Genomic DNA, 25,899 nt, shown 5'->3' with positions numbered 1-25,899 from the left:
GCGTCCCAGCATCACAAGACAAGACACCAATTACCGGCCTGTAGTCTGCATATGGTGGCGTGGACATTGCATTTGGCGTGGAGGACGCCGCATAAAAACACATTTCACTTTCTGCGCGGCGCTGATTGGTTGAGCAGCTTTGCGACCACGGTCACGCGACTGAAAAATCGAGCAGCGAGCGACTGGCCAAAAATGGTCGCTTTTCGAGAAAAGCGACCATTTGCGACCAACTTGGTCGCGCGACCACTGCCAGTCGCCGGTGTGAATGAGCCTTGAAAGCGTGCGAGGGTGAGCCGGTAACCGCAGCTTAATCTCGCACACGCGAGAGATGAAGGCGGCCGGAAGCACACGGTCTTCGTTCCCGCGCGAGGAACGGGAAGGAGGCGACGGAGACGGGAGGGTGCGTTCTGCTTGCGCGGCTGCTGCCCACGGAGCTATCTCGAAAGCCATCTGGGACGCGGCGCGGGCTGTCGCGCGCACCGTATCTTGAAAGCGATCTCCAGACAGCTCTGACCTTTGTATGCGCTGTGCTTTCACCGCTCTGTTTCCGTTGAAGCGATAGACCGCACGAACCTTAGCTCACTGCGGCGGCCGCGCTCGTTCACTCCAGCGTTTTGACAGTGGTTGTCTGCGGTCCGCACGAACCTTAGCTCTCTGTGGCGGCCGCGCTCGTTCGCTCCAGCGTTTTGACAGTGGTTGTCTGCGGTCATCGAGTGTAATTTATTCATGTTTGTGCACGCTGACACCACGCTTGTTCATTCAGTTAGTAAGCGAATGTGTCCAAGTTTACGTAGCCGATAAAACTATTATCCCTACTCCGTATTGCTGTCTACTAATTTGCTATCGCAATTGATGCTTCGCCTTTCGGGCGAAACTGCGACATGTTATTTTATTTCGCACAAGACATCAATGCAAATGTCCCATTGACACTCCCTTTTTCACGTAATTGCAATATTGAGTTATTTATTTTTGCCTTGAATTCATGAAGACCATGGAAGACAGTACGCCTCGCGTGCAGCACAAAAAGCATGCCTCAACTTGCGTGACAGCTCAACAATTTTGTAGAGTGTCATCGTGCAACGCCAACAGGATATCAATCTGGAGAAACACTTTGACAACTTCAATGTGTGTTCTTAAGATGCACCTGTATGCAGATAAAAAAATAAGACCTTCCTTAAAGGAAACAATTTTCTAAGTGGCGTGAATATCCTCTTTGTTACCATGTCCAAACTTGTGGGCACTGTTTCTGAAGGCAAGTGCTCCTCAGCGAAAAGCTCTGTGGCAGTGAAATAGTGCTTCTTTACCAGCCTTCATCATGATTTACCTACATTTTAGAAATCGGTGCTCTATGATTGTATGTCAGCAAGGGGGCCATTAAAAAAAGGAAAAATATGGTAATGGCTGCGAGAAGCTCACGAGATGATTTCCCAACGTGTGTGCACATTTGTGGGCACGCCTTTTTGGTTTCAAAGAGATTTTTATGTTGCCAATATTTTCTGTGAGCTCCTGAAATTATGTGAAATAAGCTTATGAAAACAGTTAAAAATGTGGTTGCCTATAGTGTTTTGGTATGTAAATGGGGTTCATCTACCACGTTTGCTAAGGAGAGAGCGACGAAGCTTGCAGGTTTGTACTTCAGTATGAACATTAACTGCGGAAGCTGTGAGCTCATACAAGCAAGGATCGCCAAACCATGACCGGAAATGTTCACGTTCCAGAAGGCATCAGCGTTCCGGATGGCGTGCAAAATGTCTTGGAACTTGGACCGAAATTCACCATAGAAACTGCGAGGACCAAGTCTGCGCTTATCTGAATTGAAGGCCGAGTAACTCGCAGAGCTCCCGAAGATGAAGCTTCAGGGCCGAACCCCGACGATGTGGACACTTTGATAACGTGTCAGGTCCTATGTTGCAAATTACCTTTGAAAGGTCTAGAATCTTATTTACAAGAATATTCCTTGTATGTTATACACGCAGATAAGGAGGGTAGGTTTGCGTTGTTTTCCCACGGATGCTTAAACGAGAATACAAGGGATTCTTGTGTGAATGCATTATTCAGCGAGCATAAAGGGCTCTCTCTGACTAAGGTGAAAGTGAGAGCGAAAGAGATGTGCAAGACAATTAACCATGCAACATTTTTGAAGAATATTCAAAGAACTCAGAAAAAGACGCTAGAAATCATCTTTAGTGCTGAGACTTACAAAGATGGTGTTCCTTTCAGAGCAATAAATTCTGAGAAAGGCACGTGGCGGAAGTGTGTCGCCCCTTACCTGCAGGCCAATCTTTATTTCCTCGAATTAAGGGACTCAGTCCTTGCAAAAACTTTGGAGGATGGGGTTGATTTTAAAAGTAATCACTAAGACAAGGGCACGAAGACCTTCTTCTGCAGACGTAAAATACCTTTGCTATTCCTTGCCACAGTCCTATTCTTTTAAATTTTGTTGATAGGTGCACCGACGAATTTGGTTCTGTTTCTTTCAGTATGACAGCAAGTACTACTATTGAAGGCTTTTTAGTACCCACTTTTTACTTGAATTCTACTTTTATTCCAAACGGCAATAGCACGTACCTCCAAAAGCACGGAGCGCGCATAGGGTCGAGCCTAGCACCTGTTCTTAGCAGCGATTATTTAACAGATTTGGACAGAGGCTTGTCTGAAAGCATTTAAGGGACCAGTATTCTTTAAAATGTTTGAATAGAATGCCTATTTCCTACTCTTTCTTGGCTGCACATCAGACTGTTTTCAGGATAAATGTGCTAGTGTGTATCTTGAATGTAATCATTTCCTCGTCTGGTTTGTAGCCTCTAATAAATAATCATTTCTTAGATTTTCAACTTTGCCAGTTAACCGTTTTTTGTTCCTGTAAATACTACTACGTTCAAACAACCCCCTTACTGTTTCGTCTCCTTTCATAGATACGTGCCGCGTCTATGGAAGAATCATTACTATCACCATCATCAATGTAACCATCCGCGCCATCTTGGCTGCCGTTGTGCATGTGTAACTTATTTTCTGGATATACGTTTTTGCGCCCAATATAACAACACGTTTTCGAACTCACAGTGGTACAGGAGCCCTTTAGGGATGGTAATCTGAAGCTAAACTGAACTGACAAGTATCAAGCAGGTTGTTGCATACCTTCATGTCAAGGCCACCGACAGGCCGTGGGTACATTCTTGGAACGTCGTACTTCCCCTGCGGGTCCAGCAGGTCGTAGCGGGACGATATGGCGTACGCAGGGTTGTACGGCGGAGTGCAGTTGCACTTGGAGAACGGGTCATGGGTGTAGTCATTGTACCTTGAGGAACAAAAACAAAAGGAGACGTCTTGGAGAAAAGCACATGCATGTCAGGCCAAAAAGAAAGGAAAAAAAACTCAGACTGCAAAATGCTGACGAAATGATCTCGACAGGCATTTCATTTCCCTACAGAGAGAGATGCTCACTTTAATAAGAAGCTGGAAATATTTGTCTGGGTCATGGCATAGCATGCTACTCCAGGCGGTCAGCGAGTTATATGATTACACTCCCTGGTCACACACACACACGTACAAGCACTGCATGTAAGTATGTATCAGTGTTAAACTGCCGAAATACAGCCTTCAGCATGACGGAGTTCCTACTAAAAGAAATATCACTAATTCTCGCCTTCAGCTTCGTGACTTACTCGTAATATTGTCACGCGATTGCACGACAAGGTGAACAAGATGACACGGTGGTTTTACAAAAACAAAGAAAATTTTGTATACCTAGAGAATTGTGCCAACGAGCAGTCAGACTAACCGAAAGGTGAAAAATATAGTTATTATCAAGGTCAGAAAAAATACAATGTTACTAACGAATTTGGAGAAACAAATTTCAGTGAAATGAATACTGATCTGATAGGTAGAATAAGGTTACTATAATTAACAGGGTAATCGTCTTGTTTCTGTTAAAAATTGAAAGACTGCGCAACAAACGTCTCTGTGACAATAGCCGAGGGTGGAGGCCCCAAATGATAATAATACTGGTGTACTTAATCTTAATCCAATTTTGCAGAGTGGAGCTTCGAGTAATTTCGTTCTCTGGTTTGAATAACGTCGGCATGATAAAAAGTAGTGGTCTATTGTTTCAATTTCCTTACAATTTTGGCACAGAGGGGACATCGTCAGACCAGCTCTGTGTAAATAGAAATTCAATTCCGGGATGCGACAGCGTAATTTGGAGAATGTAACTTCTAACTGCCGAGAAGGGCACCACTGATTATTCCAGCCAAAACCGAGATGCTGAAAGTCTGTAGATGGGATCAGCGATAGTTTGATTAAGTGGTGGTTTTATCCTGGCTCAAAACCGTCCCGTCGGATCCTCTACTTTCTCGTCTTCTCCGTGTGCTTTCTCCCCAAAACGCTAGGTGGTCGCGCCCAGCCTGCCCTTCTGAAAGCATCGACTCGATGCCACACCGGCGCAGAGCTACTGTGTGAAGTTAGGCTCAAGCCGTACGACATGCGCAATTTCGGGCCGAAGCTGTCGACGCGGAGACAATGCGCCGTCCGGAAATACCTCGTACGTAGCGTCACTGACACGTTTCAGAACCTTGTACGGTCCGAAATAACGGCTAAATAGATTTTCAGACAAGCCTGGACGTCGAACAGGGGTCCACACCCCGACTCGGTCGCCGGGGCGATAGGCGATGTTTCCATGGCGGAGGTTGTAACGTCGTGCATCGGTACCTTGTTGGTAACTCATGTTTACGCGAGCCAGTTGGCGGGATTCTTCGGCGTACTGAGCGTAGTGCTCGGCGTCTGGAGTAATTTCATCGGTGGTGTCACACGGAAGCACAGCGTCGAGCATGGTTTGAACGTTGCGTCCTTAAACAAGACGGAAAGGTGAAAATCGCGTTGTTTCCTGTATTGCCGTATTGTAGGCAAAGGTGATGTTCGGAAGAATCTCGTCCCAAGTTTTATGCTGCACGTCCACGTACATTGACAGCATGTCTGCAATAGTTTTGTTTAACCTCTCCGTCAGGCCATTCGTTTGTGGATGGTAGACTGTTGTTTTTCGATGACTCGTGCCGCTCAGCCTGAAAATGTCCTCCATTATGTGCGCTGTAAAGGACATGCCCCTGCCCGTGATCACACACAACGGGGCGCCATGCCGCAAGACGATGTGGTGTACGAAAAACTTTGCGACTTCGGAAGCCCTGCCGCGAGACAGTGTTTTTGTCTAGGCATAACTAGTGAGGTAATCTGTTGCAATGATAATACATTTGTTTCCAGTGGACGACAAAGGGAAGGGTCCTAGAAGGTCCATTCCATTCTTTCTGCTATATGGCCGCGAGCCCTCGTATACAATGGGCACGCTGCTCCCATACCGACCCGACGCTTCTGAATGTACGCCAGTGTCTGAAGCCGCCAAATGCGCAGAGGACTGTAGGCAGCTCGCTCGTACCCTTACGACCGCCGCCCAAGGCCGCCAAAAGCTGCGACATGACAGTAACGTGCCTACACCACATTTTCCGCCTGGTTCCCTTGTTTGGTTGGGGATCCCACACCACAGCCCTGGCCTTTCAACCAAACTTCTTGCACGCTATGATGGCCCTTACCGCGTCATTGACCGTACCTCCGCTGTCCACTGCGTTGTCAAGCCTGTGACGCCATCACACGACCTTCGACGTCGCGGGCGTGACGCGGTTCATGTCAGCCGACTTAAGCCATACTATGACCCCCTGATCCTACTTACGCCGTAAGTCGCCAGGATGGCTCATCTTTTCTCCCGGGGGCCATTGTAGTGAAGAGGAAGAAGAAGCGCTCTTGCATCTGTCGCTGTGCACGCGATCAGCGTTTGTGGACTACCTCGATTGGGTGAGACGTCATTGCCGTCTTATAAATCGTCACACTACACTATGTTCATGCGTTCATGAGTTGACGATGCGTTACTGAAAAAAGGCACCTAATCTATGCTGCTTCTGGGTTTGTTACTTCCCCTCCATTTTCCCTAAAGCGTCCGAAATATAATAGTCAACTCCACTGGCCAATCTAGAGCAGTGTGGACAATGTGCCAGAAAGCAGGAAACCCGGCACGGGCTGACCGAACCGTGGTCGCCCAGCATAATTAAATACGCTTTGGCATGATGCGCAGCACAAGCGGGGCCCAAATCGGTTTTCAGCAGAAAACAGGCAAGCTACCCGTCTAAACCGGAAGTGAGAAAAACGCGTCACCGGGCTTTAGCTGAAATCCGTCTCTCCTCGGTAGATCAACGATGAGCGCTCATTCGATGAGCGAGTTGATTCAGTTCGACCAGATGAAAACGCAAACTTGCGCTTTATCGACCAGTGGAATTGGATTTTTTCTGACACTGAGTAAGAAAACGTGGTGAACGTGGACCAAGAAAACGCAGGTCAACCAGTCGAATTCGATATAACGTGCACAAGGTTCTCAATGAACGAACGCGGTGTTTCAATTTCACAGCGTATATCAATGGTATTCACAATTCCAATGACTTATATATCGGCAGTTCATCACCATTGGTAAGAGCAAGTGGCTAGAACTTGCCGCATTACCTCATCAGAGCCATCATAGATTCTGTGTCAGTGACATTGGTGTGGTATTGCCGGAACATGTTTGCCCTCGGTGCCTTGTCGTAGCTGTAGTAATCTCCATACTCTTCCACAAGCGCTGTTTGACCGCTTATCACGAATATGTCCTTGAAGTAGCTGCAAAAAAAAAGAAAACAAATACACTGGTTATAAATGGCTATAATTTGGGGTTATTTATATGAGAGCCAATTAATAATGCTTGATCATCGTGTGCTGGTGATTGGGCAAACTTTCACATAAGTGTCTGCCATGGTTTATTACAAAGTAAAATGGCTAACAATATAACGTTGGTTATTGGTATTTCTGTGTCGTTGGTTGTTGGTATTTACAGTAGGAATACGTAAATTTTTCTGCCTACTCATTATAATAGGTTTCATGCATTCGGTCACAATACACTACTTGTCTTTTCGCTGACTTCTACGCTATTCCTGTATACATACTTCCTTTGTTTTGTATAATTGCTTACCTCTGGTTAAGGTGTGGCAAGAGCTAGTCAGGCGGCTTCAGCGCATCTTTTTTCTGATATCATTGTTTAAGCATCATATATGACAATAAAAACAAATTCAATTGATATTCCGTTAAAGCCTCTTCCTCAGACAGGGACAGGGCTTCGACAATCCGTTGGCCATATCCACAAAAAAAATTTAGTATCTCTCTCTGCACGGGAGTGCGAATTCGTACTCTGCTGACTACCGGTCCCGAGTACAAGCTTCCACAAACTGGCAAGAAACCTTAGGTATTTTATTATTGGAATGTCACACGGCACAATATAGCGGGTAACTAGCTATGAGCAGTACGGCTGCATGCAAGATGCAAGCAAGTGGTTTCGGGGACCAACATTTGCGCTAGTAGGTAATAGTTTTATTTGACTTGAACACCATACTGGATTGGACAGACAGATAAAGCGGCAACGATATGTCGTTTTCTTTCTGGCTGTCATTCACCTTCAGTGCGCTTCTGAGTTACAGTTGTGCGCGCCACTTGGAAACAGATCGCCTGCGAGCAAGCCCACAAGGTTTTCAGGCTGGGCCCTACGCATTCCCGCATACTTAAACATTCTCCCTTCTACAGCCTTCATGAAATTAGATGGTTTTGCTTGCCAAAACAACGATCTGATTATAAAGCACGCCGTTGTGGGGGACTCCGGAATAATTGGACATCCTAGGGTTCTTTAAGGTGCACCTAAATCTAAGTACACGGGAGTTTTCACGTTTCGAACCCATCTGAATGTTGCCGCCGTGGCCGGAATTCGATCCCGCGACCTCGTGCTTATCAGCGAAACACGATAGCCACTAAGCAATCACGGCGGGTTTCTACCACCTTTATATAAGTACACAGACAAAGCAGAAGATGAGCATCTGGTGAAGACGCGAGACACGGGCCATGTCACTTTCGACAAATAATTAAAGCAGCCTGCAGGTGCTCAATTGAAGACACAAGAGACAGTGCTGTATGGGCGGACAGACGGAAGTTTCCAGATGGACGCTTGCCCCACGCAAGTGAGATAACGGACAAGAGAGCAGAAATGAGAGCACCAAAAGAGTCGGCTTTTCGGGCACAGGCCCGGCTCGAGTACTGAAGTGCCACAAAAGCCTGGCCAAAGGCCCAGCCTGGCCCAACTCGACCGATACCCAATATAATCGCGCCCAGCCTGCCCGTCAACCTTTGAGCCTAAACAAAGCATGGTGCAGTTTTGTGTTAATGAAAAGACAGATAGAGATAAATAGTTTTTTAGATATTGATAGCACCTCCACCAAAAATGTCACGGGAATTACACGTACGGACAAAGAATAGGAGTGTGTATTTACAGTATAGACAAAGCTGTACATACAGTATGGCCGAAAAACAGCTCGTGAGCATCTTTTTCTGTCTCGACTTCTTTATGCTGCAAGACACTGCTGTGTTTTCGGCGCGTACATGCACAAGTGCCTCGAAACATCACGACTCTGACTGCTTCTACGCTGGAGTTATTTCTGACAATTGAACAGCTAAAATGAAAGAAAATTGCATCATCTGTTCGTTTTCCTGGCTTGCTACAGCAGGAAATTAACACCTCTGCCGACAATATGGAGCGCAGACGCATCGTTTAGACACCTTAGCCGTTTCACCTCATTTTTAAATATTCCAGAATAAATTCAACCTAAATTGGAATCTTAGAGTTAGTTATCTGGGCATGAAGGCAACATTAAAGGGGCCCTGAACCACCCCTCGAGCTCGGTGAAATAATATAGTCCGCGGGCAGCATACGCTGTTGTGAACATCTGAGCCAAGTTCTGTTGTCGTACGCGGTCCGTGGAGCTCGCAAACGAAGCCCGAAGCCACCTTTGTCTGAAACGCTCTCGTTTCATAAACTCCATGATACTCGCTCTTTTCTGTGTGCTTTATTTCGTAATAAAGCACACTCCAATACGCGGCTGCTATTGGTCGCTGCGGTCGCCACGAGGTGCCGCCACGAGTCCAGTGGCTAGGCGCACTGCGGCTCCCTGAGGACAGCCGCCTTTGGCTTACGTTTAGCGCGTCGTAGGCACCAAATCGGAAATTTGAACTGCGCTTCATGGTGACGCCTCGGACGACACGGTGACGTCCGCGCCGTAGCCTTCGCAGTGGAAGGCTTTGGAGGAGGAAGGGGAGCACGACGGAGGCCGTGTTTGATTGCCGATAACTGCGCTTCTGCTTAACGCATTGAAGTACTTTTCGCGGCAAAGTGATTCTGAAATTGCCTATTTTCTCTTCAAAAGTCCTTCTCCACTTCAATAAAATTGGTTCAGGGCCCCTTTAACTACGATGGTCTATTGGACTTCTGAATTCCCCAATACGATGCCTCTAGAAGCTCTTCCAGCTACGTAAGATATAACAGCGGACATCCACTGATGACGGTCATCTCCGGTAATTTAAGTCCATGGAACAAAGAGATTTTGTGCTCTTCATTCTACATTCGTAAAAATTCGTAAAATTTCGTAATACCATCTGATTCTTGGGCAATCTTGTTAAGTGGCTATGCCCTACCATCCAAAGGCAAATTAGACCAAACCAATGGCTCGGTGATATAAGGAGTAGCATGGTCGCAAAGTGTAGGCAACGTCAGCTCCTTCGTAACGATTTGCGAGTACATGGCGAACTACAGCCAGAAGGATATTCGCTTGACGGTTGTTAGAAACTCAACGCAGCAATTACTGCCGTCGTGCCACCTTTCTTTCTTTCTTCAACGTCGAAAAGTGCACTTTTGTCACTTCGAACGCTGTGAACGTGTTCTGGTCATCATTCCAACAATGACGTAAGAATTAGCGGAAACCCGATAGGCGGAAGGAAGTAATTAAAGGGAAGGTGAGAGCACTTTTCTTCTTAGTTTTGATGGCGTTCCTGCAGCCCTGGATGCTCTGCGTCTTACTTTTGTGTACGCAACTAGTGTCCTCCAGCAAGTTAAGAGAATTCTTGTTGGCCTAGAACAAAAGAAAAATTGTCACATGCTGTCAATTACTGGCTATTGCGGCGGCCGCGTGAGCCGCGAAGGCTATAAAGTTTAGGCAGGGTCAAACATTTTACAAGTGATATTGTTACGGATAGTTGTGCAGAAATCACTTTATTTACGGGAGATGGATGATGGTGACCGGGCAATCAGGCCTAGAAGCACTTCGTCCTCCTCTTCTTTCCAACTGCTTCTTGTATGCTCGTTACATTCCCGCACAAGCAGACGAAGCCCGTAGGGCGAGTTAGGAGGCATCAGTAGGGTAAAAACGTTTCAGGCGAGCAACATGAGTCACTTGCGCTCTACTTGATCGCCGGCCATTGCCCAGGAGGCGAGCTATTACATAACAAAGTTCACTCAAACGCTCCAGGACAACGTATGGGCCGGAATAGTGGGACAGGAACTTTTGACACAAGGTCCGCTTGCGTTGCGGTGTCCAAAGAAGCACCAAGTCGCCTTTGGCGAACGAAACAGGCCCGCGACGCTCGTCGTAACAGTCTTTGAACGGTGTTGCGAGGCCAAAGTACGAAGACGGGCTATTCGGCGGGCTTCTTCAGCGAGGCACACAGTTTTTGACACAGAATTGTCGTCGTGCAGAATAAAGTTTAAGAAAGTATCGAGAGGGCTGCGCGGTAGCCTTGCATAGAGGAGATAAAATGGGCTGTAGTTCGTGGTTCCATGTTTCGCCGTGTTGTATGCGTAGGTTATGAAGGGCGGCATGTGTCGCCCAGATCTTATGGTTGGACTAAACATACATGGCAAGCATGTTGGTCAGTGTTCGGTTCGTCCTTTCAACGAGGCCATTGGTCTGTGGATGATACGGTGTGGAGAGACGGAACTCAGAAGTGCACAGACGAAGTAGCTCCTCAACGGCGTCCGCAGTGAACTGGCGACCACGGTCACTGATAACACGCGGCGGGCCATGACGAAGGACTACGGAACGCAGCAGGAAGAGTGCCACACATGCAGCGGTGGAAGAGGGTATGGCTGCTGTTTCCGCGTACCGTGTGAGATGGTCCATGCAAACGATTATCCAATGGTTCTTATTGTTAGATAACGGGAATGGACCCATAAGGTCAATGCCTACTTGCTCGAAAGGTGTACTGGGCGGTGTCAATGGCTGCAGGGGACCTGGTACAGCGGTGGTTGGTCGCTTGTGATGTTGACACGTTTCACAACTACCGACATAGTGTTTGGTTGTCTGGTACATGTTGGGCCAGTAAAATCGCTCTTGCGTGTGGTGTAGCGTTCGCACGAAACCGAAATGACCAGATGTCGCATCGTCATGCATGGCGCGTAAGACGTCGGAGCGGAGACTCTCGGGAACAACTAGAAGAAAACGTGCTCCATTCCCGGAGTAATTGTTGTTATAGAGCAACTCATCACGAATGGTGAAGCGACCGCTGCCTTGAGAAGTACGAGCGGCGGCAAACAGCGGATCCAGGTTGAGATCATTGCGTTGCTCTCTCCGAAAGTCTGCCGCGTAGGGGAACGTACGAGTAATGGCAGCGAGATAGTCATCAAAATTCTCAGCTTCGCAGTCGGAAGTTGCAAGAGGAATGCGAGAAAGGTAGTCTGCGTCGGCATGACGACGTCCGCTCTTGTATGACACCACGAAGTCATATTCCTGAAGGCGCAGCGCCCAGCGCGCGAGTCGACCTGAGGGATCACGCAAGCCAACCAGCCAGCATAAAGAGTGATGATCGGTGACTATCTTAAATGGTCTTCCGCAAAGATAACATCGAAATTTCTGCACGGCGAAAACAGCTGCCAAGCATTCCTGCTCCGTAACCGTATAATTGCGCTCCAACTTGCTCAGACAACGGCTGGCATATGCGACGACATTTTCGGCGTTGTTGTGACGTTGTACAAGTACCGCTCCTATTCCGATTCCACTAGCATCGGTGTGCACTTCAGTCGGGCAACATGGGTCGAAGTGACGCAAGAGGGGTGCTGACGTTAGTATAAACTTCAGTTGCGAGAATGATGAGTCACACTCCGGTGTCCATGTGAAGGCTACATCCTGTCGCAGAATAGATGTCAACGGGTGAACAATATCGGCCAATCGGGGTACAAAACGACGAAAATAGGAACATATACCAATGAAGGAGCGAAGTTTTTGTGCTGTCTGGGGTGGTTTGAAGGATCTGACTGCTTCAATCTTACGGGGATCGGGTCTGACGTCATCCTTTTCGACTAGATGTCCGAGAACCAATGTTTCACGCTCGCCAAACCGACACTTTTTTTTTAGTTTAATACTAGTCCAGCTTTCTCGATGCAACTCAGAAGAAGACTCAGGCGGGCGTTATGTTCTTCCAACGTGCGGCCGAAGATTACAACATCATCCAAGTAACACATGCATATCTCCCACTTTAGGCCACGTAATATTGTATCCATGAATCTCTCAAAGGTGGCGAGAGCATTACAGAGGCCAAAAGGCATAACATTAAATTCGAATAAGTCATCTGGGGTCATGAATGCGGTCTTTTCCTTGTCTTTAGGTTCCATAGGTATTTGCCAATACCCCGATCGTAGATCAAGCGTCGAAAAATAAGAAGCAGCGTGCAAGCAATCGATGACGTCGTCGATTCGCGGTAGTGGGTAGACATCCTTCTTCGTCACAGCGTTTAGGCGTCTGTAATCTACGCAGAATCTCCAGGAGCCATCTTTCTTCCGGACGAGGATTACTGGAGCTGCCCATGGGCTGGACGACTCTTGAACAACACCTTTTTTATCATTTCCTTAACTTGTTCTGCGATAAGCTTGCGCTCGAAGGATGACACGTGGTAGGGCTTCTGGCGAATGGGGTGTGCTGAGCCGGTATCTATTCTGTGGCGAGCTCGTGATGATGGTAAATCAAGTGGCGCATCTCCGTGAGTAAAATAAAATGCAGCAACATGTCGGGACAGGACTTGTACCAGTGCTTGACGCTCAGATGTGCAGAGAGCCTTGCTGATCATACCGAGAATCAGCTCTTCAGAAGGGTGATAATCGCATGGAGAGTAAGCAGGAGCGGGCTCTGCTGTTAGTACTGCTATTGAGCTGCATGAAGCTTCATCGAAAAGGGCAATTTTCATGCCTCGAGGCAGAACTACTGGCGTGGCGGAACAATTCAGCGCCCACAACGTTGCGACTCCTCTCGTCATGCACACGACAGAGCAAGGTACGAGTATACATTTTTAGCACAGTTAATTCTCATGGGCCTAATCACGAGGTCAACGCAAGGAGCGTCAACAGTAGTTGCACAAACACGAACGGGCGTTAGGCACCATGAGGGGGCAAGCACTTCATCAAGCACACTGAGTGTATCCCTTTCTTCGTCACACGAGCTTTGTTCAGAAAGCGCGGGTAAAAGCACCTCGTTCACATGGATTTCACCATTTCCACAGTCCACAGAAGCGCCGCAGTGTTGAAGAAAATCTATACCGAGAATTACATCGTGCGAACAGCGGGCAAGGACTAAAAACTCCGACACAAACACTTTCCCAGCCAACGTAACACTTACAGCACAAACACCGAGGGCGTGGAGCCACTCGCCGCCCACTCCACGAAAGGTAACAGCATCGTCTCATGAAAACATAACTTTGTGGCCTAGGCGGTTCTTGAAAGCGAGGCTCATGACAGACACATTCGCACCAGTATCAACTAAAGCAATGGTCGGCAATCCGTTAACTAGCACATTCACTTTGTTTTTAATCATCGCAGCCAGCAGAGGTATTTCATCCAAAGACCGTCCGGCGACCTCACCTCCATCGGCCGCGGATGCTAGTTTCCCGGCGGGGGTGAAGATGCACGGCGCCGAGGGGACGGAGAACGACGAGGACGGTTAGTTGGTGGTGTCAGGCTGCGGTCAGACGCTGGCGAATCGCTGCGTCTGATCTCGCGCGAGAAACGGTCCGTGGGAAGTGAACTGGTCCATGGGTCATGCGATGTACGGGTTCTAGGTGGTGAAAACATCGGCGGTGTTGTTCGTGACTGACGGCGTTGGCGACATTAACGAGCTATGTGTCCCATGGAACCGCAGCTGTAGCAGACGGGAGGGTCACGGTTCATTGTATACTCTTCAAAACCAATGCTTGCTCTCTGTGGGCGGTAAGCGAGTTCGTTATCTTTTGGGTAACTCGCCTCCGGTGTTTGCTGGGATCGGTTGTATCGGTCGTAATTGGGGTCCTGGTAGTAGGGTCGACGTTGCTCTGGTCGCGTCCCGGCATCATAAGTCACGGGGCCTTGGCGATAATACCGTGGCTCTGCCCATCGTGATCGAGCGTCAGAGGGAGCGCCGCTTTCGTAGACAAGTGGTGGCTGTCGAGGCGGGAGTCTATATTCCGCTGGATACTCGGAGAAGGATGAAACGACTGTTTCAACAGCTGGGGACGAGCATCGGTGGTAAGTATCGCGGTGAGTCACTTGTGAGTGCAGGCTGAGCTCTTTTAGAACTATTTGACGGATCGTTGAAGCAAGATCGAGCGACTGGTCGTTATCTATGCTTGAAACGGTCGTAACGTTGGCTAATCTGCCAAACTTCGGCGTAACGCGGCTCGTCTTAAGCTGCTCGAACGTGCGGCAGTGCTGGATGACGTCGGCGACGGAGGCCAGGTTGTCTTTAGCGATCAGAAAGCTATAAACGTCCTCGGCGATTCCTTTTAGGATGTGCCCGACTTTGTCTTCCTCGGACATGCCAGAGTCCACCATCCTGCAGAGTTTTAGCACTTCCTCAATGTAGGTCATGCATGTTTCGCCCGGCACTTGCGCGCGTTGTGAAAGCGTCTGCTCTGCCCTTTTCTTTTTCGTCACGGAGTCACCGAAGCGCTCTTTGATTTGCGAAACAAATCTTTCCCATGTTGTGAATGTCTCCTCGTTGTTATCAAACCACACCAACGCGGTATCCGTAAGAAAGAACACAACGTTGGAAAGCTGAGAAGTGCTATTCCACTTGTTGTAGGCGCTCACCCGTTTGTAATGGATGAGCCATCCATCGACGTCTTCGCCCGGTTTTCCGGCGAAGGGACGTGCATCTTGTAGTTGCTGGACAGAACCGGCAGAGGCTGGGACAGGCCGTTGCTCTTCCGCGTCGCGGGACATCTCCAACTCCGCTGGGTTCGGTGGAAGTCCAGCAAGGCGGCGGCTTCGACGAAGAACTTGCAGCATAACCTCCGTCTTCGGGTGTCGATTACCCAGCACCTTCCACCACAACTGCTACGGAGAGTTGTGCAGAAATGACTTTATTTACAGGAGATGGATTATGGTGACCGCGCAATCAGGCCTAGAAGCACTTCGTCCTCCTCTTCTTTCCAACTGCTTCTTGTATGCTCGTTACAATATTATTCATTGACTTCTCATAGTTTTGGTACGCCCGGAGTTGACGCTAGCGGAGTCTGGTGTTACACGTTGCATAGCGTTCCGTTTGTTTAAAAGTTTCGCGTAAGTGATCGGCAATGAAAACGCACCACCTTGGTGTTACGTCACCTGAGTTTGCACAATGTGTATCGAAAAAAGGCCTTTCTTTTCAAGCGGATCACCTTTACGGATCCCTATTTGTGGGGATTGTACTGTTTAAATATTAGGCTAGATGTCGTTTAGCCAGTCCTTGCACTAACTAGCTGATAAGCATTGTCACAGACAGCACAGCCGCCTACGTTAACTATTCGGCCCAGCGACTCACAGCGCCCTCCCTATATGCTTGTCCCTGCATAGCGCCCTGAAATCACTGCAGAACGAACGCTCGGTGACTGATTATTCGCGTGTCATGAGAAACCCTCAGAAAACGAAGGACTCTTCGTAACAACGCTAGTACCAAGCGCTTATTTCATGCTAGATTGAGAGAGCTGCTAGGGTGGGCGGTAACAATAAGAGGACGCCAACAAACTTGGGGGGGGGGGTTGTGGCACCCCACCGCTGGTCACAGCCCTTTTGCGAAGCACTCTCTGCTTCATATCATGCAGAATCGAGGTTTTTGTGATGACCAATGATATGGCAAAAGGCGGGTAAGTGTGGCAAATAACTTAATCCGCTATGAACAATCATACGTATTGGTGCATCATTTTTTTGCGACAGTTTGAGATATGAACGTGGAAAATCTCTGAAAGTAGGTACAGTTTCATTTGAGAGTAATAAGGTCTGCACAAGGTACATTAACAGACTGCGTACTCACGCGACATTGTAGCTTGGCCAGTACGTATTTTTTCGAAGAATAGCACTGACGTCCTTTTGCCGCATTATTCCACTGCAATGAAAAACAAAAGTGCTATTGCAAGTTGCACGAGGGATAGGATGGACGTGTACTTACGGCATTTGTTCAAGGATCCACAGCGTGTCGTTCACGATAGCTGATCCAGGCTTGAACAACTTGTAGTCGACAACAACCCACTGGTTGTTGTACCTGTGAGAGTGGTACGCCTGCTACGTTTTCAGTTTGACATTGGCATGCTGCATAGAACAATTGCTTAGAAGCACGAAAGAAAAAAGACTCTACAAGCTATCCAAACCACCAGCAGTCCCTGCACACAACGAGAATGTTTCATGTGAAATTAGATATCCAATAATTAAAATACATTTCTTCATTCTGGAGCGAAGGTAAAGAAAAAACGGCAAAGCTTGCACTGGGCCGCGCAAAGTTCCAGACACAGCGAAGCTGGCCGATCGATTGCGCCATAACATAAGAGATACCTGGCATAACCAAGCTCAACTCAGGCTTAGCCAAGGCCGAACTTGATTGTATCTAGGTTGAACTTGGTAGCAGTTAAGTTCAACCTCGACATAGCCAAGTTCAACCTAGCTACTACCAGGAGACGCAATCGATCGCCCAGCTTATTTGTGACTAGATCTTTGCGTAGCCTAGTGCAAGCTTTGCCTCCCCATTACGACAACAGAAGAGAAGTGAAATTGCACGCTGGAATGATTAGCTGCCACGCAGCCACCTGTGGAAGACAACGACAACGACGAACGCGGGAGGAGTGGCACGAGCGCGTGCCGAGCATGAGTTTGAACGCTAACCGAGGGACACCAACGAGCCGGCTGTGGAAGAAGACGACGACGCTCGAGCCAATGCTGATGATATTTTCGTGTAACGCGCGCGGGAGCAGTGGCACGAGCGCTAACCGAGGGGCGCCAACGAGCCAGCTGCGGAAGAAGACGACGACGCTCGAGCCAATGCTGATGATGATATTTTCGTGTAACGCGCGCGGGAGCAGTGGCACGAGCGCTAACCGAGGGGCGCCAACGAGCGGGCTGTGGAAGAAGACGACGACGCTCGAGCCAATGCTGATGATGATAGTTTCGTGAAACGCTCGCGGGAGCAGTGGCGCGAGCGCGTGCCGAGCACGAGTACGAGCGCTAACCGAGGGGCGCCAACGAGCGGGCTGTGGAAGAAGACGACGACGCTCGAGCCAATGCTGATGATGATAGTTTCGTGAAACGCTCGCGGGAGCAGTGGCACGTGCGCGTGCCGAGCACGAGTACGAGCCCTAACCGAGGGGCGCCAACGAGCGGGCTGCGGAAGAAGACGACGACGCTCGAGCCAATGCTGATGATGATAGTTTCGTGAAACGCTCGCGGGAGCAGTGGCACGAGTGCGTGCCGAGCACGAGTACGAGCGCTAACCGAGGGGCGCCAACGAGCGGGCTGCGGAAGAAGACGACGACGCTCTAGCCAATGCTGATGGTGATAGTTTCGTGAAACGCTCGCGGGAGCAGTGGCACGTGCGCGTGCCGAGCACGAGTACGAGCGCTAACCGAGGGGCGCCAACGAGCGGGCTGTGGAAGAAGACAACGACGCTCGAGCCAATGCTGATGGTGATAGTTTCGTGAAACGCTCGCGGGAGCAGTGGCATGAGTGCGTGCCGAGCACGAGTACGAGCGCTAACCGAGGGGCGCCAACAGCGGGCTGTGGAAGAAGACGACGACGCTCGAGCCACTGATGATGATGATAGTTTCGTGAAACGCTCGCGGGAGCAGTGGCACGTGCGCGTGCCGAGCACGAGTACGAGCGCTAACCGAGGGGCGCCAACAGCGGGCTGTGGAAGAAGACGACGACGCTCGAGCCACTGCTGATGATGATAGTTTCGTGAAACGCTCGCGGGAGCAGTGGCACGTGCGCGTGCCGAGCACGAGTACGAGCCCTAACCGAGGGGTGCCAACGAGCCGGCTGTGGAAGAAGACGACGACGCTTCGAGCCAATGCTGATGATGATAGTTTCGTGAAACGCTCGCGGGAGCAGTGGCACGAGCGCTAAGCGAGGGGCGCCAACGAGCGGGCTGTGGAAGAAGACAACGACGATCGAGCCAATGCTGATGGTGATAGTTTCGTGAAACGCTCGCGGGAGCAGTGGCATGAGTGCGTGCCGAGCACGAGTACGAGCGCTAACCGAGGGGCGCCAACAGCGGGCTGTGGAAGAAGACGACGACGCTCGAGCCAATGCTGATGGTGATAGTTTCGTGAAACGCTCGCGGGAGCAGTGGCATGAGTGCGTGCCGAGCACGAGTACGAGCGCTAACCGAGGGGCGCCAACAGCGGGCTGTGGAAGAAGACGACGACGCTCGAGCCACTGCTGATGATGATAGTTTCGTGAAACGCTCGCGGGAGCAGTGGCACGTGCGCGTGCCGAGCACGAGTACGAGCCCTAACCGAGGGGTGCCAACGAGCCGGCTGTGGAAGAAGACGACGACGCTCGAGCCAATGCTGATGATGATAGTTTCGTGAAACGCTCGCGGGAGCAGTGGCACGAGCGCTAAGCGAGGGGCGCCAACGAGCGGGCTGTGGAAGAAGACAACGACGATCGAGCCAATGCTGATGATGATAGTTTCGTGAAACGCTCGCGTGAGCAGTGGCGCGAGGGCGTGCCGAGAACGAGTACGAGTGCTAACCGAGGGGCGCCGACGAGCGGGCTGTGGAAGAAGACGACGGCTCTCGAGCCAATGCTGATGATGATAGTTTCGTGAAACGCTCGCGGGAGCAGTGGCGCGAGGGCGTGCCGAGCACGAGTACGAGCGCTAACCGAGGGGCGCCAACGAGCGGGCTGTGGAAGAAGACGACGGCTCTCGAGCCAATGCTGATGATGATAGTTTCGTGAAACGCTCGCGGGAGCAGTGGCACGTGCGCGTGCCGAGCACGAGTACGAGCCCTAACCGAGGGGTGCCAACGAGCCGGCTGTGGAAGAAGACGACGACGCTCGAGCCAATGCTGATGATGATAGTTTCGTGAAACGCTCGCGGGAGCAGTGGCACGAGCGCTAAGCGAGGGGCGCCAACGAGCGGGCTGTGGAAGAAGACAACGACGATCGAGCCAATGCTGATGATGATAGTTTCGTGAAACGCTCGCGTGAGCAGTGGCGCGAGGGCGTGCCGAGAACGAGTACGAGTGCTAACCGAGGGGCGCCGACGAGCGGGCTGTGGAAGAAGACGACGACGCACGAGCCAATGCTGATGATGATAGTTTCGTGAAACGCTCGCGGGAGCAGTGGCGCGAGGGCGCGCCGAGCACGAGTACGAGCGCTAACCGAAGGGTGCCAACGAGCCAACTGCGGAAGAAGAGGACGACTCTTGAGCTAATGCTGATGATAAAAATTACGTGAAACGCGCACTTTTTACGGCTGGCTTAAACAGCTTCGCTGTTAAAATGACTGCAAGTTGGGTTGTCAACTGCCTTCCTGTGAATTCTCAAGTTAGCACTGCTCGATTGCTCCCTTACTGCCGTACTGGCCGTGGTGTTTTGCTGCACAGTGTAAAGTAGTAGATGCCCGAGCAAGAGAAGGGGATTCCAATTCGTGTCCACTACCTTTCACAAGGGCGGGACCACTACGAATATCGAGGGAGTGCGCTTGCACGATTACACCACACCCGCTAGATGTACCACACGTGCCACACGCCAGACAGGGCTGCATTATATCTAAATAAATAAATAAATTAATTAATTAATTAATCATGTAAGCTTCGAGATAGGTGAAATAAAGGTCGCTTGTGTATTTGGTTACGTCATTTCATTACCCTAGTCTCCATATACTCTCAGTAGCACACACAATACGCTTCTGTATTCCTACTACAGCATACCTTATAATAATTTTTTTTCGTCAGAAATGTAGGGCGTCAAAAACTTCTCCAAGTTTGGTAGTGTTGCTGCCAAGTATTGAACAATCGGGAGACTATAAGCGGAGCACTGGTCCTAGCAAGTCACCAGCGCTGCCAACAAAACATGAATTCTAAGCTGACTTTTCACATTCGTGTCTCAGGCGATTACGAGTAATATAATATAATCTGATGCTCATGCTAGTAAATCTTTATATCTAAAAATTATTCATCGGCACTTTTATTCTTTTTATGCGCATACCAGTAAGGAATTGCAAGCAACTCACCATTTCTAACACGCCTAGGTAACATGAGTGAAGGCACCTTTTGCCATCATAAAAGTCACCTCCTATGTCTTAACTACGCCTTGTTTTATGTCTAAGCGATGTCCCTTTTTAACTTGAGACACAAAGAATTCGGAGAGCATTTCATCTGACACAGTAGAACGAATAAGGGTATCGTTGCGATGCTTCGGGAACGGTAAAAAACTGAATGGTTTGGCATAGAACAAAGCATGGAATACGACATAGTTGAGACATCGGAGGCAATTAATGGCACATTATGGGGGCGGATGTATCGAAAGTGATGCTAGTGCTAGACTCTCGCTAAGAAAGCATGACTTTACCACTTACCGGTTTTAATTGCGACATGTGCCGTAACGTGACCAATAATAATTAATTATCACATTCTAGGTAATTAGCGAAATGACCACATAAATTATTCTTCCTCCTGATATCCGCCTAGCCATGTAGCCTACCTACAAAAACAGCATGATCCTAGGTATGACTGCTTCATGCTTCATTTAAAAAAGTATTGCGCATTCAAAGAGACACCTGCTATTTACTCCTTTGTGAAAAATATGTTCACCTGTGTTCCATCGTCTACGAGATACGTTCATCACACAAGTACATTATCGCAACACTTATGATAATCACAAATATAGGTTATAATAAAAAGAGCTAGAAAAGAGTGCATAATTGAGCACTGCACTGTGAAGCAATACCTTCGACAGTGAGGTAAATAACTAAGGCACTAGACAGACCTCAAGCACAATACAATTGCCTCACTTCCGTGAAACTCGCATGACAGCTCGCGAAAGTGACGAGAGAATATTGCGAATGCCTAGCTAGAATTAAAGGCAGCTATGGCTCGCGGAGCTTGTTCTTTTGCTATTGCCACAATGCACGAGAAGACCAGAAATATGAAACTATTCGATAGAGCGGAAGGGATAACTACGCATTATCTGACAAAGAATGCAGAGATTCGTCGGCCTTGGGAACGCAGGCAGCAAAATCTCACGCGCTTGAGATTTCATTCACTGGCCGATTGCGTTTGGACATCGAATCAGCCACCAAATGTACCATCGCAGCCGCAAGCGGAGTAGCAGCTGAGCACTGTGCATGACGCGTAGGCTGCTGAATGTCGCGCATATCTCGCCGAATGTCGGGGAGATGCAAGGGTGCCTACACCAGCGCAGTTCTTACGTAGGCCGTGCATCGACACGCTATGGTATACCTGCACAGCCATACTCACGTGCCGCTGTTTTTCTTCGCGAATATGTCGACCCATTCGCGCCCGGAAGTAGCAAGCCTTGTCGCCACCATGGCGCGCACCCAGGTAAGCGGCGACGCCTCTGGATCAAGCAGCAGCCACAGGTCCGGGTTGGCGTTCACGATCGACGTCTCCGTCACTGCCTGACAGGGTTTGTATAATCGACTGTTTTAGCAGAGTGTCGCTAACGTACCACTGCGCTAACTTTGCAAGACTACAACAATTTAAAATTTCACCCCTTAGCATTTATATACGCACTTTCTGTGGCACAAGTATCTATCTATGTAAGTATCAATCTATGTTTGTATACAACCGTTTTCTCGACTACCTGTATCCCTGGGGAGTATGTGGTCGAATGGGTAGCGCATCGGGATGCTATGCTGTGGAAACAGGGTGCTAAACAGACCGTCTGACCCACTTGGTTCATTGATCATATCTCAATGCTACATATTTGTACCACTGTAGATGCGGAATTATAGTCGGGCAAAACTTAAGAGGGCAGGAAAGGCCCCGCCCAGATAGACCAAAGACCCCAGACCAAAGTACGGTATCTAAATGCTTCCGCGACGAACGAAATAATCCCGCTGACGCAACTCGGCCCACTTCGAAGCGCGGGCTGCATGTTCTGCGTCGGCGGGGTCACCGGCCGTCCGGCTCATGGCGTCAGTCTAGAGTGCGCGCCCATTGGTGGAGGCTCGCATGCACCCGCCTTTGAGGGCGAATTCCGCTGGATTCTAATGTTGTGCCCGACTATAGGTATCTACCGCCGTCCAATGAAACTCATTGACGCTGACATGGAGTACTAGGTATGTGCCACTCGGCCTGTGCTGGTCGTCAATGAACCTCTTTGATGCCAACTTGGGCGACTGGGTATTTATGTGTGCCGCCCTACACTGACGAAACATATCCCCTAAATTTCTCCGATGTTGCGCGAATGGGAACCCCATCACAAGGCTTTCTGAAGGGCAGCAACCCGATCCTTTAGCAGGCTGCACCACAAATGCACTCGATATGTGCCGCTTTTTGATGAACATCCCTTATACCAACGCATTACCGAGCTGCGCCATATATGCAACGGTTATGTGCCACTCTTCAAGCCTGCGTTCAAAGCCCAATACATTGACAAGTTGCTTGACCCCACCTGTGGAACTTGAAGCACGGGTGCGCCAGCCACAGCACACCACTTGCCATGGACATGTCCTGGCCTATCCTCACTGCGAAGAATCAGCCTTGCTGGGCTGCAGAGCTCAGTCGTCACTCTCAATGACGGGATTCCTTCCAAGAGGGACCCCTCAACACCGCAAAGCTATATATGACAGCTTGCTCATCCTACCTTATAAGAAGCAAAACCATTAACCTAATCTAGGCACCTCACCGTAAAAACCACTCGGGTTGACTTTTATTACATGTAGATTTTGTATTTAATAAGCGTCTCTCTCTCTCTCTCTCTCTCTCTCAGGGACGCTTTCGCCAACTTGGGTCACTGTGTATGTGCCCATGGGTGTGATGTTTAGGAGTAAAAAAAAGTTCATTTATAAGCTGATTACCTCGATTTATATGTTAGCTGGTGAGCCACACCGCATGGCGCAAGAAGACAGCTTAGTTTAAATCAAGACTAAGTATGCAGAATAACACGCTCTACGTGTGTTACGTATCCACAACGTGCAGACTTGACTCGCCTCCTATTTCAATCGCGGGCAGAGCTGTGGCAGCGCCCCTGTATACGCCCGTCGGCCTTCGATATTGCGGCTATAACGAAGCTCAAAACTTAGTAACCACAGGCTAAGTTTCCTTATCGCAGAAACATGGTTGGGACCTCTCCTGAAAACGCGAAAACTTGCCACTCGTCGTCAACAACACGTTCCCCGTGCACCCTCAAGCGCGATCCCTTATAGCAGCATCGCGCCGGACGCAATACTGCGCTGTGGTCGCACAATGGCAGCACCTTAAATAAGACTTGTCCGTATAAACACACACACACACACACACACACACACACATTATATATATATATATATATATATATATATATATATATATATATATATATATATATACACGACACACTCTGACTTCATATCGGTACCGCCAGATGGTACAGCGTTTTAAAAGAAGCGCGAGAAAGGAGCCAGGCTGCATGCACACATCATGCATGACGTGCTTCGGCGGTGGTGCCAGGTTGTGTCGCTACGTTGCTTCAGTGCAAATTGCATCAACGTCCACATCAATCGTGAGTTGGGTTCCGTGAGAATTTTGGGACGCTCCAAGAGCACATATATCAAAACTTTCACGTTACGACGCTTCAAATATACTTAGATATCGTTAACATGTTATGCTGTCCTTCAGACGGATGGCTGAAACGGTATATTGATTAACCAACACGGACATAGATGTGGCCTGTTCACAGCCCCACGTCGGCTGTATGATAGCATGTACCTTATCGAAGGACATCGTTTCCTCTTACCAGACCGGCTGATGTCAGGTAGAAGTCATCCAAGGAAACCAGATTGCCTGGGTAGGAGGACATGGTTATCGTGTGGCCGGGAATTATGTCATCTGTAATATAGGCACAGCCTCAGTATACGCAACATAAAACTGGCCGCTACGTTAGCAATCATGCAAGAAAACATGAGCTTTCGATAAGAAACAAGGGTATTGCGCATTGTCGAGTTTGCACGTGTTCTCCGCGGCTTCGGAGGATCAATATTCGGGGCAGGAGCGAAAATGCCACTGTCAGATAGCTGAAAGAATTTTTTTCTTTTTTTTATTGCCTCGAGAGAGAGAGCATGCGTTAGCAATACTTCTATTGCTCTGTTTAGCGGTAAGCAAACGTTCATGCGCGGCATGTTGCGGTGACGTAAACATCATGCTCATATTTCAGTTGGTTTGCTTGTTCGTTGGTGCATTTGGCATATCTGGTGTCAACTCCTGACATTGACGTCTCTGGCAGAAACGCTGGTTAGTTGAAAGTTTGCGCGTCTGTTTCTATACCCTCTCGTCCCTGTCTGTCTTTGGCGCAGCATCATTTCTTAAGCTGTAAATAGCAGCTTCTTCAAAAGTGCCGGCACCTTCCCTGTATACTAGATTTCTATTGACATTTGCGTTTTTTCGGCTGATTTCGGCTGTTCATGGACCTCTGTGCGCGGAGCAGCCTTTGCTAATTCGTTCAACTAACATTCGTGGGCACTAAAAGCGCGGCGCCTTAGCCGGCTGCCACGTGGCATTTAAAAAGAAATTCTCGCAATTTAAAGAAAGGCTGGAAAAATATTAAACATGGCAGTTATGTTAACAAAGATGAAGTAATCCGATTTTTCTGAACAAGTGCTACAACTTTTGTATTTCAGATTTTTCGCTAGAGTTACTATGTAAAAAGATAATTAAGCGATCTTTGTTAATTGCCCAGCTTGGTGGACTAGAAAAAAATATTATGACATGCTCCATACGACTGCGAACAATACTGCGCCAATTCGACACGCGTAGCGCTTATTTTAGTTTTTTAATGCTTGGCCCAATTTAGTCGAAACACCCGATATAAGAAAAGGCTGTGAAATTTAAGCAAACTTTCTAAGCGGAGTTATTTGGACACAAAAGTGAAGCAAGCGCACGGTAACGTAAAAGCGACATGTAAAGTTAAAATAGTGCACTAAACACGTGCATAAGCAATAGCCTACGTGGTATCTTTGAGAATGGCACAATAACAAGTGACCCCTCTGTAACTGCTGAAAGCTTCAAGAGTTACTGTGCAACTCTCAGCTCTAGTCTATACCACTGGCAAGGCAAATAATGAACAATCAGACTGTGAATTCAGAACTAGTACCTCTAATTCTTCCTTTTTTCAACCTACTGACTCACAAGCAGTCGCCAACGTAATTTCCTCCTTAAAGGTCACTTCATAAACTAGTTTAGACTCTGTTTCCAGTGTGCTTGCTAAAACATTGTCCCATTAGAATTTGTGACCGCTTGTCTCATATTAATAATGGCATGCTTCTTTCAGGCACATTTCCAGTGCAACTTAATATTTAAAAGGTGGTACCACTGTTTAAAAAATGTGATAATATTGATATGTTCAATTACAGCCCGATATCTATATTGTCTCGATTCTCCAAAATTTTTTGAAAAGGTACTGTTACCTCCTTTAGACAAGTTCTTAGCGATACACAAAATTTATGCAAAAGAGCGACACGATAATATGAGAGAGACTGCACTAGAGACTGCAAAAGAGAGACTGCACTACTCAACTTCGTAGAAAAAA

At 48.6% G+C, this 25,899-nt stretch overlaps 1 protein-coding gene across 1 annotated transcript in view; it reads right to left on the bottom strand.

Moving 5' to 3' along the window:
* Positions 1-25,899, bottom strand: part of LOC119466437 (putative phospholipase B-like 2) — a 57,008-nt gene that overhangs the window by 6,054 nt on the left and 25,055 nt on the right. Inside the window, exons 6-11 of the mRNA XM_037726950.2 lie at positions 24,112-24,203; positions 21,630-21,790; positions 16,326-16,418; positions 16,191-16,262; positions 6,538-6,690; positions 3,139-3,298 (exon numbers count right to left, since the gene is read on the bottom strand). Coding sequence (XP_037582878.1) covers positions 3,139-3,298; positions 6,538-6,690; positions 16,191-16,262; positions 16,326-16,418; positions 21,630-21,790; positions 24,112-24,203 — 731 coding nt within the window. The remainder of the gene's footprint in view (positions 1-3,138; positions 3,299-6,537; positions 6,691-16,190; positions 16,263-16,325; positions 16,419-21,629; positions 21,791-24,111; positions 24,204-25,899) is intronic.

The sequence above is a fragment of the Dermacentor silvarum genome, chromosome 10 (assembly GCF_013339745.2).
Source record: "Dermacentor silvarum isolate Dsil-2018 chromosome 10, BIME_Dsil_1.4, whole genome shotgun sequence".
Lineage (NCBI taxonomy): Eukaryota > Metazoa > Arthropoda > Arachnida > Ixodida > Ixodidae > Dermacentor > Dermacentor silvarum.
The sequence above is the reverse complement of the archived record's forward strand: the minus strand, read 5'-3'. Positions and strand labels throughout refer to the sequence as shown.